General features: G+C 36.8%; 1 protein-coding gene across 4 annotated transcripts in view; it reads left to right on the forward strand.

Annotated features, from left to right (window-relative positions):
• The first annotated feature begins 8,549 nt into the window (after window positions 1-8,549).
• The window catches only part of LOC149207892 (helicase-like transcription factor CHR28), a 101,069-nt gene continuing 90,681 nt past the window's right edge, over window positions 8,550-18,937 (forward strand). Inside the window, exons 1-4 of one of the 4 annotated variants that reach the window (XM_089395884.1) lie at window positions 8,550-8,964; window positions 10,583-10,722; window positions 10,893-11,486; window positions 11,588-12,207. In XM_089395884.1, the coding sequence (XP_089252010.1) occupies window positions 10,683-10,722; window positions 10,893-11,486; window positions 11,588-12,207 (1,254 nt within the window). In that variant the 5' untranslated portion in view covers window positions 8,550-8,964; window positions 10,583-10,682. The remainder of the gene's footprint in view (window positions 8,965-10,582; window positions 10,723-10,892; window positions 11,487-11,587; window positions 12,208-18,937) is intronic. The other 3 variants (XM_089395885.1, XM_089395883.1, XM_089395882.1) reach the window with 3 other exon arrangements.

Genomic DNA, 18,937 nt, shown 5'->3' on the forward strand with positions numbered 1-18,937 from the left:
CGATAACCAGAGTAAAACTCTAGATCCGTCCTTGACCTCCTGCTCATACTTCTTCCTCATGTCGACCAAAAGTCCTCTGTTCTTATAGAACTCCCTGCTCATACTTTATCCTACTTATTTCCTCTGTTCTGGTAGATCTCCCTATCTAAGGTTGCCTGTTTGTGGCACTCATCCCGCAATCAACCTTGTGGAGTCTCTGTCCATTCATATATTTTATTGCTTTTGGCACAGAGAACGCCTTCATTAGCCATAATATCTGCTAACCTGTTGGCTGTTCTTCGCACATGAATGAAACTAAGGGTTCTCATGGTGCGAAGGTGGGATTAAATAAGTTGATAGACTTGCAGTAATCTCCAGTGTTTCGATACCTTGTCTAGCACTGAGTCATTGCATATTTTCTTGGCTGAATTGATTATCAGTTCAGAATCAGCTTCAATTATGGTATTATGTAAGTTTCAGTCCCTTAAGATTTCTAGGCATTGCTCAAGGGCCATGAGCTCTTCCATATTATTAGTGGCTTTACCCAAATGACTGTGAAAGATGGATTTTATTAAATCCTTGTCATCTCTTATTACTCCTCCATAACTAGCAATGCTGGGGTTTCCTTTTGAGGCCCCATCTATATTACATTTCATAAAACCATGGTGTGGGGGGAGGTTGCCAGAAATCCTTATCAGCTATTATATGACTTACATTCTTGGTTATTCCCTGGGGGAAGAGCCCCTGAAGGCCCAAATGCAGAAGTATTTGCATATCCTGATCATGAGGTTGGTTCTCCGGGGGGGGGGGGGGGGGTATAAGGCTTCCTACAGTCTCTTTGAGCTGTCCTATGATCTGATCCATAATGCTCTGGGTAGAACCAATCCTGTTCTTGAAGATTCTATTGTTGCATTCTTTCCAGACATCCCAAATTAGAAAGCCAGGAACCAGCTCCCAAGCTTTGTTGATTATTTCATTTGTAGAGAAATTTCTCCTCCAATTCCTCAATGTGCTGTTGATGCTGCCAATGTCCCTGTCAGAATGTCTGAAGATTGAAGCCACCCAATTCCACAAGGTGGAGGTGAATGGGCATAGGTTGAGAAGGTGTTCCATAGTTTCTTCTTGTAATTTGCAAAGCTGGCATCTTGATGGACCAATTACACCTCTTTTTTGTAGGTTTTCCCAAGTTAGAATCTTTTTATGTTGCACCAACCACATGAACAGTTTGATTTTCATCCAGTTTTGATTTTGCCATAGGTCCTTCCATACCGTGTCAGGGTTTGAAAAGTCAAGCCCAAGGGCTATTCGCTTGGCCTCTTTAAGGTTAAATTTACCTTCATTGCTTTTTCCCCATCTCAGTTGGTCTGAAGATGTTGAAATCAGAATCTTTCTCTATTCCAAGATGACTATGAGAGCTTCTGCTTGGGCCTTCAACGGAGAGTCCTCACTGTAAATCAGGTTCTTCCATACTCTCCATTTTCCTTCGTTTCTATCCTGCTCCCAGAAGTCATTTACCCTGTGTAACCCTTTGTCATCGGTATCCTTCTTAAGATTGTCAAAATATTCTCTCAACAGTTTTGGTTCCTATTGCCAATTATCTTCCCAAAACCAAGCAAGGTTTCCATCTCTGATTTCCCAGAAACTGTGTTTTTGAACAATAGCTCTATTCTCCTAAGCTTTGTTCCAGATGTGGGAGCCTTTGATTATTCCAGACATTCTGATGTGCTCCCTTTCTTGCCAATTGTTTGCATATTTCTGTTTCCATACCTTGGCCCAAGGGGCATACGATTCTTTTAGCCATCTCCACCAAAGTTTTGCCCCCAAAACTTTGTTTAGGGTTTCAGGGTCATCAAGTCCCAAACCTCCATGTGTATTACGTTTACAAATCTTTTCCCAGGCTACCAAAGCCCATTTCTTTTTCTCTTCCCCTTTGCCCCAAAGAAAATCTCTTTGAATGTTTTTGATGTGTTGCATAACTTCTTTAGGAGCTGGGAGTCCTGAAAACATGAAAATGGGAACAGTTTGTAAGATGGCTTTTGTAAGCACCAGTCTTCCTGCCAAATTCAAAGACCTGTTTGTCCATTTCCGAATTATGTCCTGGAGTCTATTAATAACAGGCTCCCAAACTATCTTGCTTAGAGGTTTGTCTGTTAGAGGAACTCCCAAATATTTGGAGGGTAGCATTTCTCTTTGAAAACCTAGAATTCTAGTGAGGTTTCTCTATATAGCAATATCAGTATTAAAAAAGAAAATCTTTGATTTGGTAACACTTACCTTAGTACCCGCAGCCATAGCAAAGTCTCTCAGAATTTGTTTGAAGGCATGAGCTTCTTTGACCGTAAGTGTACCTTGCAGCATGGTGTTGTCCACAAATTGTTGATGAGTCAAAGCATCCCCATTCAGGGTGAGTTTGAGCCCCTGAATTTTGCCTTCTACTTTGGCAGCTTTGATCGCATTGCCTAGCCCTTCCATCATGAGAATAAAGAGGAAGGGTGAGAGCAGATCTCCTTGTCTGAGTCCTCTTGAAGGCTTAAAGGTTTTGGATGGTGAGCCATTCAACAATATTGAAAAGCTTGAGGTGGTAACAAGGGCCATTACCCATCTTATCCAGTTATGGTCAAAGCCATATGCTTTTAGAACTTCCCTGATGTATGCCCAACTAAGCTTGTCATAAGCCTTTTCTAGATCAAGTTGTATGATCATACATGTCTGCTTATTGCTCTTCAGTGAGTGGACCACTTCGTGAGCTTGAATGATATTGTTTAGAATTTGTCTACCTTCCACATATCCAGTTTGCTCCTCAGACACTAGAGTTGGAAGAAGGGGCTTAAGCCTGTTTGCAATTATTTTGGAAATAATTTTGTACACCACATTGCATAATGCTATGGGTCTAAATCTATTTGGTGTCATAGAATTTTCCTGCTTTGGAATCAAGGATATGAAAGAGGTGTTGAGCGCCTTCAAAACAATTTTGTTTTTCCTTGAGTCCTCCACCACCTCCAGAATATCTTGCTTGACTATGTTCCAGCATGCTTTGAAGAAGTCAACATTGAAACCATCCGGGCCTAGAGCTTTCCCATTTTGCATCTCTTTGATGACTTTGTTGACCTCCTGTTCATTCACTGGCCTGTTAAGATTATAATTATCTTCTCTTGTCACAAGCTTAGGAATGTGCTTAGTGAAGTCATTGATGAATTGTGATTTGTCTATGAGAGGCTCCTCTGCTATGCCTTGGAAATGTTGAACCAAAGCAGATTCTATTTCTTTATGGGTATTGAGATGTTTTCCTTACGTATCTTTCAGTTTTAAAATCCTGTTATGAGATCGATGATCCATGGTAGACTTGTGAAAAAACCTTGTATTCCTGTCTCCTTCCTTTAACCATTGAACTCTTGATTTCTGTTTCCAGAAGATTTCCTCTTGCTTACATAAGCCTTCCTAGTCCTGTTGAAGCAAGTTAGCTTGTTTCTTACCCTCCTCAGTGAATCCCTTTGAGATGAGCTCTTGGTTAATTTCCTGTAGCTTCCCCTCAACTACTTTTTTGGCTTCGAAGATATTGCCAAACTCATTCTTATTCCAATCTTTAAGCCTGAGTTTGATGTGTTTCAGTCTCTGCTGTAGAAGGAACATTTTAGTACCTTGAACATTCAAATCTTTTGTCCACCATTTTCCAATATTGTTGTTGAAGTCAGGATGGGTAAGCCAAATGTTTTCAAACCTGAAAGGTCTATTTCTTGGCGTTCCTATAAAGGACGCTTCTAATTGAATAGGCCAGTGATCCGAGCCTCCAAAAGGGAGGATCATAGCTGACAAGTCAAGGCCTGAGAGGATAAGGTCCTCAGAGATAATGAATCTATCTAGTTTAGAGGCCACTTGAGAAGCCCCTCCCCTTTTATTATTCCAGGTGAAGATACCATTGTAGGTTTCTGTATCTACTAGCCTCATGTTGGTAATGAAGTTTTGAAAAGCTATGGAATCTCTGCCTAGAGATCTAATCCCACCTTTTTTTTTTTCCGAGAGAGATCTGATCATATTAAAGTCCCCTCTAAGAATCCATGGAATGCCCAGATGTTTTCTCTTAGCTCCTCCAGAGAGTTTAGAAGCCTGAATTATCTTCAAGCATTTGTGGACCATAGACATTTATGATTAGATAAACTTCCTTGTCCCTCAAAGGTTGGATGGCCACTGATAGGTAGTTCCTGGATGCTTCAGCATCTAGGATTCCAAGTTTCTGAGGGTTCCACAGTGTAAGAATTCCTCCTGTTGCATTGTTTGCTTTAACTTCTAGATATTCATACTTAATAAGCCACTTGCTATGTATCTCTCTTATTTTGTTTACAGAACATTTTGTTTCCTGGATAAATACCAAATCTGGTTTTTCTTCCTTCATTCTATTGCTGAGATTTCGTTGTTTCCTTTTACTTCCTAGACCCCTAATATTCCATGTTGTAAGCTTCATTAAGAAAGATTTGTAAATGAGTAACTAGTTAGGTCTTTCATCTTACCTGAGTTGATCATGAGTTTTCCACATTCAATCAGCAGCTCATTTTGTCTTTTTCTTCCTCTTTTCCTTCCTAGGTTCTTGGGAGCTTGTCCCTATGTTGCCTCTATAGTTTTGACCCCTCTGTTATCCTGACTATCATGATTTCCTTTGACCCCAAAACCCTTTGCCTGAGTTCTCCAGAGGAAGAGCTGTTGTACTCTGTTAAATTCATCTTGAGGTAGCGAATCCACTCCTTTGGTAGTTCCTTCCTCCAGGAACTTTTCTAGATCGAGATGCTCCCTTTCCAGTATGTCCCGCAGTTCATGCTCCTCCGTTCCCACTTCTCTTGGTCCCTATCAAGTTCCATCGTGCTAGGCTGATCCTCCTTTTGTTGGCTTTTGTCAGGTCTATCCTCCATGCTGTCATCCTTTTCCTTCTCTACTGGATTGTCCTTCAATACTTGATTTGCTCTTTCATCCCCCTCTTCTTCTTCTAATATCTTGAACCTATTATGACTAGGTTGCTTTTCCTCATAGATCTTTTTTTGGTTCTTTCTCCCTCCTTTTCCTTTGCCTCCCACTTTGGTAAAGCTTTCAGTCTCTTTACCTAAGGTTGCTTTGATACTGCTCTCCATTTTATTTAAAGGGCAGTCTCTGAAGAGGTGCCCGTGTTCATGGCATTTGCGACATCTAAAGGGTATATGCTCATAGTCCACCGCCTGCACCCATTCTTCATCATATACTTCTAGAATTATTTCATCCGGCAAAGCCCCAGAAAGGTCCATTTCCACGCATATTCTGGCAAATGAGGTATATTTTCCGCGCAGTGTGGCCTCTGATATTTTTATGAAATACCCTAGTTTATTACATATGGTTTTTAATGATTATGACATCCAATAATCTAGAGGTAGGGAATAAAGTCTTATCCATACCGGCACTGATGTAAATGTTTCTCGCTTCGGGACGAAGTTCATCGCCCATGGTCACATATAGAGGCCTGCAACTGCATAGAAGTAAGGTCCTTCAAACATCCTGTCCTTATTCTCTAGGTTTGTAAACACCACTGTGAAGAAACCCTTGGATCCAAGGTGCAGATCTATATCTCCCTTAGGTTTCTAATGGTTCTTTATCCGTGCATGTAGGGCCTTCTCTGTTGGCCATAAACCCATGAATTTGCATATCACTGCATAACTCGCCATGTGCTCCCTGTGTGCCTATAACGCTAAATCACTTAACACAACTCAAGGTGTGATGGATGCCCTTGGTTTACATGGTCCTGTCCGAATTATGGGGTTAGCTTTCTGACTGTCTACTCCTGTACGTTTCTCTCTTCTGACTTCCTCTTGCGTTTCTGCCAGCCTCTGTGCTCTGCTATTTTCTTGTTTTCCTCTTTTTGTACACTCGGTTTCCACTTCCATGGGCTTCTTGAAGCGATTTGAGACTACATGATTGTAGGAGGGAGTGGAACTCCCCCCTTCTCGCCCCTCCATGGTGCCCAACACCGAAATCCTGCTGCAAACCCTAGTTCTGCGCGTTTTTTCTCCTCAAGGTCCGTCCTTTGCTACAATCGATCACATTAAAAATTAATTATTATTATCCTTATCTTTTTCCCTTTCTAAATTTACATACTTAAAAAAATGCATATTTGATAAAATGTGGTTTAACTTATTCCCAAAAGTACTAAATAACTATTTTCACTAATTATAATAAATATTTACACTTATCTCCAACACATTTTCTAAAAGTGTTTTTGACAATAATATGGTTTAACCTCTTGCCCATAAAAACCGTATCAATTTTTTTTTTTTTACTCTCCAAATAATTGTAATAACTTTTTAACTTTGCAAATATACTTTTTAACTCCGCAAATATTTATAGCAAAATTTTATAGCAAATATTTACACATATTTTCAACACATTTCAACTCTGGAAATATTTACACATATTTTCAACGGGTTTACCCATTTTTACTCTCTAAATAATATAATAAATGTAAAATAAATCACGAAGAAATGGCAATAACCATCAAATACTTACGTATAGTTTACTCTCCAAATAATTATAATAAATATAAAATAAATAACTCACAAATGCCAATAGCCATCAAATACTTATGTATAGTTTGTAACCCCAAGAATTTGTAAAGTTAGAGTTAGTAGCCATCAAATACTTAAGTATAGTTTACTCTCCAAATAATTATAACAAATGCCAAATAGCCATCAAATACTTATGTATAGTTTGTAACCCTAAGAATTTGTAAAGTTAGAACCTGAGTGAAGATGAAAAACTATTTGAAAACCCTTCATTTGGTTCACTAAGTCATGTATACACTGAAGAAATTTTATAGCAAATATTTACACATATTTTCAACACATTTCAACCCTGGAAATATTTACACATATTTTCAACGGGTTTACTCATTTTTACTCTCTAAATAATATAATAAATGTAAAATAAATCACGAACAAATGGCAATAACCATCAAATACTTACGTATAGTTTACTCTCCAAATAATTATAATAAATATAAAATAAATAACTCACAAATGCCAATAGCCATCAAATACTTATGTATAGTTTGTAACCCCAAGAATTTGTAAAGTTAGAGTTAGTAGCCATCAAATACTTAAGTATAGTTTACTCTCCAAATAATTATAATAAATATAAAATAAATCATTGACAAATGCCAATAGCCATCAAATACTTATGTATAGTTTGTAACCCTAAGAATTTGTAAAGTTAGAACCTGAGTGAAGATGAAAAACTATTTGAAAACCCTTCATTTGGTTCACTAAGTCATGTATACACTGAAGATTATTTTCACATCATTAAATCTAAACAGTCCATAATTTTTTTAAGGAACATAAATTTTGGAAACCTATTCGGAATCACATCTATCGCATAATAAATATATATTTTTTTAAATAACAGAAATTTTGGAAACCTATTCCGAATCACATCTATCGCATAATAAATATATATATTTTTTAAAGAACCAAAAATTTGGAAACCCTATTCTTAATGGAGAACCACATCTATCGCATAATAAATATATATATTTTTCAAAGAACAGAAATTTTGGAAACCCTATTCCGAACCACATCTATTGCATAATATATATATATTTTTTAAAGAATGAAAATTTTGGAAACCCTATTCCGAAGGGAAGTCAGGTTTAGAAACCCTATTTCAAAGGGAGTAGGCAGATGAATTGGGACGGGAAAAGTGGCCGGAATCTGGCAAAATATTGCCGGAATTTCCATAATTTTATGGCAAAAAAACATAATCGTTAAACTACGCGATTCCAAACCACATCTATGACATAATAAATAAATATATATATATATATATATATATATATATATATATATATATATATATATATATAAAACGGAAATTTTGGAAACCCTATTCCGAACCACATCTATGGCATAATAAATATGTATATTTTTAAAGAACGGAAATTTTAGAAACCCTATTCTGAACCACATCTATCGCATAATAAATATATATATTTTTAAAGAACGGAAATTTTAGAAACCCTATTCCGAACCACATCTATGGCATAATAAATATATATATTTTTAAAGAACGGAAATTTTAGAAACCCTATTCCGAACCACATCTATTGCATAATAAATATATATATTTTTAAAGAACGGAATTTTAGAAACCCTATTCCGAACCACATCTATCGAATAATAAATATATATTTTTCAAAGAACGGAAATTTTGGAAACCCTATTCCGAACCACATCTATTGACATATATATTTTTTAAAAGAACGGAAATTTTGGAAATCTTATTTCGAAATAAACCACATCTATCGGCATAATAAATATCACACATATTTTCAAAACATTCTCTTATTAAAAATTAATTATTATTATTATCGTTTTATTTATTTATTTTTTAAAAATAACACGCTTTTAAAAGAAAACACGTTTTTTGATAATAAATTTTTTAAAAATTGTGATGGTTTTCTTTCGTTATGAACGGAACTCCCAGTTTCCGTCGTTGGTCAACATGGTGTCTTCCAGGCACATAAAAACCGTGTGGTTCCAGACAGATTTGGCTGTTCATTAAACAAATAAAGCGTAAAGGTATGGAGGAGGGGTGGAAAAAGTAAACGCCAAAACAAAATCAAAAAGTGATTAGGATGGGGATAGCAAATTCACCTCTATCGTTGTTTCTTCTTTCTATTTTCTAAAGACCAGCCGGAGAAGGATAGAGGGTTTGTGAGAGCAGTCCGCCCCTTCCAAGTATTCTCTATTGCATGTTTAAATTCCATTTTTGGGCATCAGCTCATATATATAGGGTCCGATGATCTAACGAGTTGAATGAGATGTGTGGCCAATTTTGGCGGGAGGGGACTGATTCAGGTGTGGTCTGTGCATATCTTCGGAATTTCTCTGGGAGATGGGTGATACAGGACCTATGATGGACATAGATATGGACGTCTCTGAATTCTTTCAAATATTGGCAGAGCCCCCAGCTTCGCCTGTAAGTTAAAAGTTCACGTAATCCTGGACCCTTGACAACTAATATTTCGTTTTGTTTTGTTCATGCCGTTATCTGTTTCCTTTTCATTAAAATATGACGTGCGTAGGGTTTTATGCGATGTATGGGAACATCGAATGGCATCGCAGACATAGTGTTTGTTATACAGAGATTTTGGCTTTGGTAGTGACTTTTAAAATGCTCTTACAAGGGCGAAAACCCTGAATTGCCAAAAGTCAGGCCCCCCTTTAAGTAAGGATGGAATTAAATTTTGTGCGAAACAACAATTCTGAGGATTTTCCTTTGGAACTTGGTTTCAGAAAATTATTCTTGCATTGACTGTTATTTTGCCCTAGTAGTGCAATTGCAAAAGTAGTTTAATGGTCTTGCAATCGACCAAATTTTTTTTTGGTCGCTATCTTGGGTATCAGTGCACAAATCCATTTTAACTGTTATTGTGGGAGGGGTAGGGGGTTAGTGGGGGTTGCGCCAGTTGTCACAGCTGGTTTTTATATGCATATAAAACAGTTGGTTAGATGCCCAATCATAACAACTCACGCATTATGTTCTTCCCCGTTCTGAACAACTGGGTCGATACCATCCATAACTGTTGTCATGGGTTTGTACACTATATACCGAAAAGAGCAACCCGAATGCATTTTTTAGTATTGTAAAAAGCCACTCCCAGCGATTAGAGAGGGAAGAAAATAATAAAAAAATTGTCCAGGATGGGAGAGAACATTGCTGCGTTGATTGCCCCGTTCAACATCTGGTTGCCCCCCCTTAAGAGTTTTCATGGGGTTGATACCTTTGGGGACGGCCCTGTAACAGGGGTGTGCCTCTAAAATTCTCTCAGAGGATACAGGTTGCATCAACTCACACCAGGGTGTGGAATAGGAAAGAAAAAAAGAAAGAAATTATTTTTGATGTCCACGAGGCTAATGATAGCCTATGGGACTGACTGCCTTGCCATCTGATTTCTGTATTCAGCCTTTTTCTTGTTAGCTAGCTTCACAATTAGCGCTCCCAGCTTCTCAACAATCCCCTCACTGAATAAGTTATCCCAAGAGCTAGTGGTCAGAATATTTACATAACTATCCCTGCTGTCTTTGAAGGCCTCACATTCTAAAATGAAATGTTTTCGTGCATCCTGCCTGTAGTAGTTCCCGAGAATCAAGAGAACTACAAGCCCAATCAACCTAGTACCATGTGGGAGGAATGGAGAGGATCAATACACCTCAGCTCTAGACATGTTTAAACATTGATTTAAGTTTAATTTGAATCCATTTCTTTTTGGTGTTTGTGGCCAAAGAAACTATCATAACCCAGCCAACTTTAAAACAGAGTGGGAGCAATAACAGAAAAGAGGAATCTGAGAAAATGCCAAGTTTTTCTTTTCATTTTGACTCTGTGGTCACTATGATATAAACTCTTATAGTTGTTGTCTAAGAATGTAATCTATTCTTGAGGTTAATTCTCCAGTTATATTTAAACTCCAACTTCATTTTGTAGATGACATAGTTGTGCTTTTCTTTGCTGGCATTTGAAAGTATTGAAGATATCTTTACTCTATTTGGAGCTGTTTAAGCTTTAGTCTTAACTGTATGATTGCTGTTTTCAGAGCCAAGAAAAAGCTCGGCAAGAAGAGATTAACGAGGAACAACAGCTAAACATTGGCACACCTTCAATGGGTTTAGACTCATCCAACTTTCATATCAATTATGATCCCTATCCGCACAAAGAGCACGGTACGAAGGATTTGTATGTCTGCTGCCATTTGAGTTTGTGACAGCTATTGGTCATAATCATCAGTGAGATAGTTATAGACATGACAAATTAAAGGCCCATGTTAGAGGCATTTGTAATCAAACATGCTTCCTTTTCATAATTATGTAGTTGATAATTCTCATTTGATAGATTGTGATCTGCAGGTGCCCAAGGGACTGATGAGATTCTTCTATCTGAAATGCCAGATATCTTCCAACCAGAGAACCTTAATCCAAATTCGTGTGAGAGCTTACAATCAGAACAGCTACGTGGAACTACCCCAAGTTCATCATCAGATATTTTTCAGGAGTTGGAAAGTGTGTCAGGCCTTGATGAGTTGGGAACTATGTATCCTGTCGACTCTGAAAGGCCCCAACAGAGAGATGGCTCGGTTTTGGCATCAGACTGGATGCCTCCAACAAACATGGGAAATAATACTGTCACACATACTTTTACTGTGAATTCATTGGATGCTGAGAGGAATCATCAAAAGTCTGGTTTTATTGATGATGATCTTCCTTTGGTAAATACAAAATTAAGTGCAAACAATGTCAATGAATCTATTTCAGGACAGAGTTTCCAGGTTTCAGCTGCAAGGGAGCTGGTAGACCTCACTCAGACAGACAGTAGTGATGAAGAAGTGGAAATCACCCTTAACCAATTTGGACACACTTCTAAACCAGATAGTGTGAATGCTGATGCTCGTAGAAAACTTCCTTCCTGGGGTAAACTGTCAAATAAAAACTCTGTAAAGAAAGGTAAAAGTGCATATCAGTTGGCAAGGTGGCTTCTCATGTTCTAGATACAAGCAGGGTCTTGTTTTTCTTATGGATTGATACACTTGATTGTGTGTTTGCAGGTTCATGGAAGATACCACAGAAATACTCTAACCATTCAGATTGGAGTTCTCGAAAACTGCGCACCAATGCTGATGAAAGAAGACTAGTTGGGTTACAATTACAGGAATCATCTGGAACTGCATTGGGAGGAAAATTTACAGAAAAGAAGCAGAATACAGGGAATTCTTACCAGCATTCAGAATTTAGTGTTGAGCAGAAACCACAGGTCAAGGAGGAGTGGATGGGTCTAAGTTTTGAACAGAAGCTGCATGCCAGGGAGGAGTGGATGTGTGGGAGTTTTGAACACAATCCACAAATCAAGGAGGAGTGGAACAGTGGGAGTTTTGAACAGAAACCACAAATCAAGGAGGAGTGGAGTGGTGGGAGTTTTCCTTTTACCTGGAAATCTGGTTCAGTAAATCTTGATGAGGAAGTGATTGAGAAACCTAACCTGAATGATATTACATACTGGAATGGTGTATCTGGTGATTCAGATACAGAAGACAAGCCTGATTACAACAATACAGTAAGGCACTTGCCTCCTACTCTAGGCTGTGCAAGATCCTCAAATGCAGCTGGTCCACATGTGCCATCCTGGCCAAAGGATGATGAAGCAGTGACGTTCAGAGCAGTATTGCAGGTGAATGCATTGTTATTTCTTTTCTTTAACTGAAATGCCTATAGTTTCAAAAAGATGCATGTCATCTGTTACCGGAAATGTGAAGCACCCTCTCCAACAGTAAAGTTTAAACAACTAACATGTAATGGATACTTCAGGTAATGAAGGTGACCATGGCAACAGGCCATTTGGCATATTTAGTTATCTGCATCAACATTGTTTAGGGCATAACATTTGATTTTTCTTTGTTTTTCTCCTTTCTTTCAATTATAGGTGACCAAAAGACTGAATACTTTGGATATTAGAACAGGTATGATACTGCATGACAATTCCGATTCCTGCTTCACTTCAGATAATAAAGAAAGGGCTACATCAAATCGTTATATAATCTTGTAGCAATAGGATAACTGAAGTGAACCTTTTGGTCACTTCATCTGAGCATCCACATCATAATATGGACGAATCCATAAATTTCGAAGGGATAAATAGTATTATTCATTATTCATTGACATGTTCTTGAGAATCGAGATACAATGAACTTTCATATAAATACAGATATGTGTGATAAGCCATGTCCTTGACAAAGATCATGGCTTATCATTATTACATATAAATGACTACATAATAATTGTCTCATGACTATTATTACATGATATTTGCCTTGTGACTATTTTGACATGATATTTATTTATCATGTTATAATAATAAATGTAATATACCTTGGGTATATTGCAACTCTCCCTTGTTATTATGTTTTGTCCTCAAAGCATAGGCAATCAGAAAATTCTTTTCATAGAATGAATAATCCTTTGTAAGTGTCATCAATTGGATAAGGTTGAGGACACAAGCGGATATGAGATTCGAAGCATTGAACAATATTGGTGCATCGAAAAAGGATCAATCAATCCATACTCAATTCTTTTTGCTCTTAAACTTTGATGGTCGATTGTTGCATAATTTTCTTTTGTTTGATTCCATGTATTGTTGTTGTAACTTCTCCAATTAGTGGTAGTTGTTGGTCATTGACAATATCTTATTGAATAGTGGTTTTGTGATGCCTTATTCCATGAATATTGATGAGTATTCCATCTTCTTTCTTGATAATGTTGGGATCGATCTTCTTGTCTTCCTTGAAAACTCATTCGGAAATGAGGATGTTGATATGGTTTTAGATGTGATGGTTTTCCTTCATTCTTCACAACCATTACATCTATCTTATTCCCAGAGACATTGGGATATCTTTGATGGTTGCTTGTTGTGTAATTTACTTTCCTTTGATTACATGTATTATTGTTGTAACTTCTCCAATTAGTGGTAATTGCTGGTCTTTGACATTATCTTATTGAATTATGATTTTGTGATTCTTTGTTCTATGAATATTGATTCGCATTCCATCTTTCTTGATAATGCTGGCATCGATCTTCTTGTCTTCCTTGAAAAATTCTTTGGAAGTGAGGGTGTTGATATGGTTTTAGATGTGATGGATTTCCTTCATTCTTCACACACTTAACATTTATTTTATTTCCAGAGGCAATGGCATCCTCTATCCTTTTTGCTTGTTCTTTGATTACCCCAACTTTGGAGATTTTATCATTATATTTGACTTGTACGAACTACAAATGAAGTTCAACTTCTTCAAGTATCTTTTGGTGACCTTGAATTTTGCTTCTTTCTCCTTTTGAAGCTGCAAGGTGACCCCATCTATCAAGTTCTTAAATCCTTCATCAATTAGAAATTGCATTTATGATTTCACCTCGTTAATTATTTAGGATTCTTCAACCTTCTTGCAAATTTTTTCTTCAAGTTTTTTTTTAATAGTATCTTCTTCAATTTTTATGGGAATATTTTCATCCTTGTTCCTTGATTCAGACTCTTGTAATTGCGTTTTCACCTTCTTAATGTCATGAAGAAGCTCTTGATTATGCTTGCTCAATCTTTCCTTTTCATTTCTTCTTGTGACTCATAATTCTCCAACTTCCTTTTGTTATTATTTTCTTACTTCAACTTCTTAACCTCCTTAATGAGCGATTCATTAAGGGATTACATTGTACACCATTTGTCATCTTTTAATTCATCTTTTTTTTTTGTAACTTGTGAAGTTTTTGTTTAGCTTTATTGAATTCGTCTTGAATTTTATGCATCACTTTCATTTTTAAGTCTTTGATCAATGAGGTTATAGGTGGCCTATAGAGGCCAAAAACAATGCTAGAAGTTATTGGGCCATTGGCCTACTACAAGCCACTAATCAAGATGATCACTCATTAAACTCATCATTGATTCACTACTACTAGAAATGGGATCACCAACAAGAGCTACATAAACATCATTTAGCTCAAAGTTTTAAGACTTGGATTCCTCAGCCTTATAATATGGTAGACATTGAAAAATGTTAACATGCCTAACTAATGGTTTGGCTTGATTGAAGGTTTCACCTCCTCATTGTTATAATATGGTAGAGAAAGCTTAGCGTGCCTAACCAAATATTTTGCTTTGAGTGAAGGGTTCATTTTTGTTAAGGCCACGACAAAGGAGATCAACAATTAATACCACCAACATTAGAGGAGTTTAGGAATCATTATTGCCAACATCAAGGTACATAAAGGCTTCATGCCCTTGTTTAAATGCCAATCCCATACCCTCATACATGTTAGAATTGAATGGAAACATTGCAATCCCCCAAATCTTGAAATCTTGAAAACTATTAGGTTTGTTGGATTTTGAATGGGATCTAAAATTCTACTTTCTCCATAGGAACTCCAATGAGGTTGGAACCACTCTCAAACATTTTGAAACAATTAATGGTAATGTTAAAAATTTAAGTAAAATTTTCACCCTTTTACTTTAAGAATTTAACATTACCATTGATTGCCAACATTGCTAGTGTTGATTTATGGTTTTTTAGGTTTATGGTTTAGGAGGGGAGGGTTGGTTTTATATCCAAGGGGGGCTGTTTTGGGAGGAAAACAAGCCTTGGTTTCTTCCAAAATCACCTAAAAAACTACCATAGGAGATCCTAGACTCCCCCCACGCATGTGAGATCTAATCGGGTCAGTTAGGGTCAGTTTGTATCGGTGAGGTACCAAACCCATTGGCTTGGTAACTAACTGGTACAAACCAACCCTCCAATTGGGTTTTTCTGTTAGTTAATTACTTGTAAGTAGATGATTAAAGTGAATGAAGATCAAATCTTCATTCTTCTTCTCACTTTACCCTATAAATCATGTTTTTGGTATTTTACTTGGTCAAACTTAGTGGGTCCCACCAATCTCTTAACATAAGATAAACTTGAAAAAACCCTAAACTAAAAGAGAGTGTCATTTTGAATATTGGTCATGTAGTGATGAGCGGAGGGTATGCACTTGGTGGTTGAAAACTTCCACAACAAAGGTTGTTTATTGTTTTTCTCACTAGATTTAGTTAGGAGGACATTGGATAAGCCTTCTAAATTGAAATTCTTGTTTTCTTGGTGGTCAAACACTTGTGACATTGGTTGTTTTTTCTCATTTTTCATTGGAATGGTAGATGGAAACTGACAACAACAACAATTTTTTATTGATTTCACAGTAATCTTACAACTTGTTAGAGAGATCATTTTTTGACCTTCCAACCTAGATTTGAAGCTTTGGAAATCACTGATTTCACTAGAAATGTGCTTTTGAAATTTAATCTATTTGTGATTGTTTATTGATCATTAATTGTTGAAATAATTTTTCTTATTTTTTCTATTTTCTATAGTCAAGTTAGGATTTATGATGTCAAGGTATGGAGTGCCTTAGATGGTTTTTAATCTCATTAACAAAGATTCCTTGTTTTGAACAAGGGAAGTTCTTTACTTCACACAATTGGGGCCCTTGTATCGTTTTGGTGCATAGTTGACAATCATCAACGTGTTATTTAAATACAAAGAGTAAACAACATCAAAGATTTTACATGCAAAGATGCAACTAGTGTTGAGAAATATAGTGTGGGTAGGAATTTTGCATAGGTTCAATGTGATCATGTTGGAAGTAGTTTGAGATATTTCACAAAGTTACTCTATTTTGTAATTCAATCTGGGAAAAAGTGAAAAGTCTTATATTTAGCTAGTGAGACTAATAAACTATATTTCATGCATTAATGACTTAAACTAGAATTGATCTAAATAGTACTTTTCATCAAGAGATTAAGGTTTTAGCTAAAAGTATAAAGACAAGTCAAGTTTAAACAATTTTTGTTGGATAGGGACAACTACATGAAGAGAGTGAGATCGTAGTGTAGTAATTGGGAGGAACATTATTGCAGAACAAGACCATACAATATGGACTTATGGATCTGTATACTACTTTACAATCAACATATACGTATAGGAAGGTTGTATATTAATTGTTGTTTTCTCTATTTTCCTTTCTTTAGTAGGTCATAGGTTAAGTTAGAGGTGAATTTATTAGCTATACAGCTCCTAGGCCTTAATAGCAACAAAATTTGCCTTGTAAGCTTTCATTAGTTGAAGGATAAGTTGATTTAAAGAAATTCTTTGTGTACTTGTAATTGATTTACATTTCCGCTAGTTATTTCTAGCTATTTGTGGTTTTTGCAATATTTAGAAATGGATTTTTGAGTTATTAAAATAATAGAATCTCAGGACAACAATCACCTAGGTTTGTGTAAACTTACGTGGTATTAGAGCTATTTCTTTGATTGAGATTCTCAAGGGTTTGTAGTAGTAAATCAACTATTGAAAACAAGGACTAGTAGTTAGATGACCTTGATATTTTTTTAAGACTAATTCTCAAATGCGGGAGTTTGTGAGTTTGTGCATTAGATCTAAGAGATGGCATCGACTAACTTCAAATTTGAGAATAGATTGAATGGAATCTCAAAAATTTTGTCTTTGAAATTTAGGGTTACACTCTTATTGGAAGAGAGTGATCTCGAGGGTATTGTCAAGTATGTTGTGTGTTCGCTTACAACTTTGCAGTAGTTGGCAACTCACAAGAAGGAAATGAAGGTCAAGTGGATGATTATGGATGTAATTAAGGATCACTTGACTCCTCTGTGAAAATTTCTAAACGGAAATTCTACTATTGCAACAACTGATTTATTTCACCTACTTATTATTCACAAAAAGTTATTTACGAAATCCCTTTAGTAAATATTAAAATAAATTCTACTGTAGTTATCACACAATTACTCAGAGAAAAATACATGCACAAGAACCAATAACATCAACACAGTTATTTTTGGACAATTGTCCTCGGAGAAACCCAATGTGGGAAAAACGATGCAGGAGATGAGGGCTTTATTAATTTTCAACAACAATTACTTTTACAAGGAATGATTCTACAGAGAAACTGAAAGAAAACACCTGAGAATTTCCCTTTCAGACCTTCTGACACTTTGGAGACCCTGTTCCCACTTCTGCGTCACTCTGTGTGGCCTAGCATGGCGCTACGTCCCTTCAACTCTACGTCTCTCCTCTGGACTGCGTCTCTCTCTGCACCGTCTCCCACTGTCCCTGTGTCACCTCCTCCTCTGTCACTGCTTGCTGCTGATACTCCTCCACCCTGCAACTCTCCCTCTGAAATCGATCTCCTCTACTTGAGAATCGGTTTTCCTTGAGATATTGAGTATTTGTCGGTGTGTCTTCAAATGATCCTCAAGTTTCCTCTTATACTTTTCTTGTTGACAAATCAACGACCGAGATTAAGTCCCTAATCAATGACTAAGATTAAAACATACTTGATCCTTGTCTCTTCGAAGCTTCTCACCCTTATCTTTATTAGTACCCATTAATATTTTTATTTTCCTAAGTTTAGACTTAGGAACCCATTAAAAATATTAATTATTTTAATAACTCCTCATCCGGGTGGAATTTCTCAAAACGAATTCTGGGCCTTGGAGATCTGATGTGCCTTAGCCTCTCCTCCAAATTTCAAGGCTAGAGCACATCTAATGGTAACCAAAAATGAACATCCTCACCTAACTGAGAAGAAGACAACGAAGGAAATGTTTGATGTCTTGGTTAGCCTCTACTAGAGTGAGAACATAAAGAGGAAGATAATTTTGTGGAACAAACTTAGAGCCATGGAGATGACCAAATCATATTTAGTTACTAGCCATGTTATGAAGGTCACACATATTTGTGATTAGCTTGCAGTAGTTGGGGATAAGAGATAGATACAAGCTAGTGAACATGGCATTGAATGGATTCGTAGCTTCATGGGAACCATTTATTAATGGCATGTTGCTCTTGAGAACCTTCCTAACTTTGGAATGCTATGGGATGATTGTATCCTAGTGGAGACTTGGATAGAGTCAAAAGATAGCAAGAAGGGTTGTCATGAGAACCTATCCTTATTTGAATTTTGGATAGACAAATAAGGGCAAATGTAAAGAACCCATTTCTAGACTCTAGATCAATGTTGTAGGGAGTGCCCCCCAAGGGCTTGTTCCACCTATAATTGCACTATGAGTAGAGCATCTAGGGAGTGCCCCCCCAGGGCTTGTTCCCCTTGGAATTGCACTATGAGCATATCATCTAGGGAGTGTGCTCCCAAAATTTTGGGAGTGTGTTTAAGAGGAATTTGAGATGCTCCTTGCCCTAGGCACTTCAGAGGATTATTTTAGGATGTTTGAGAGTGGTTTCAACCTCATCAAATTTCATAGGGAGAAAGTAGAGTTTCACATCCCATTTAAAATTTAGTGGATTTAATAGTTTTTAGGATTTCAAGGTTGATGGTATTGCAATATATTGGATTCTATCACATATGAG

This window comes from Pinus tabuliformis, chromosome 1_2 (assembly GCF_031772625.1).
Source record: "Pinus tabuliformis cultivar Carrire ecotype Pingquan chromosome 1_2, CPIR1, whole genome shotgun sequence".
In the NCBI taxonomy this organism is placed as follows: domain Eukaryota; kingdom Viridiplantae; phylum Streptophyta; class Pinopsida; order Pinales; family Pinaceae; genus Pinus; species Pinus tabuliformis.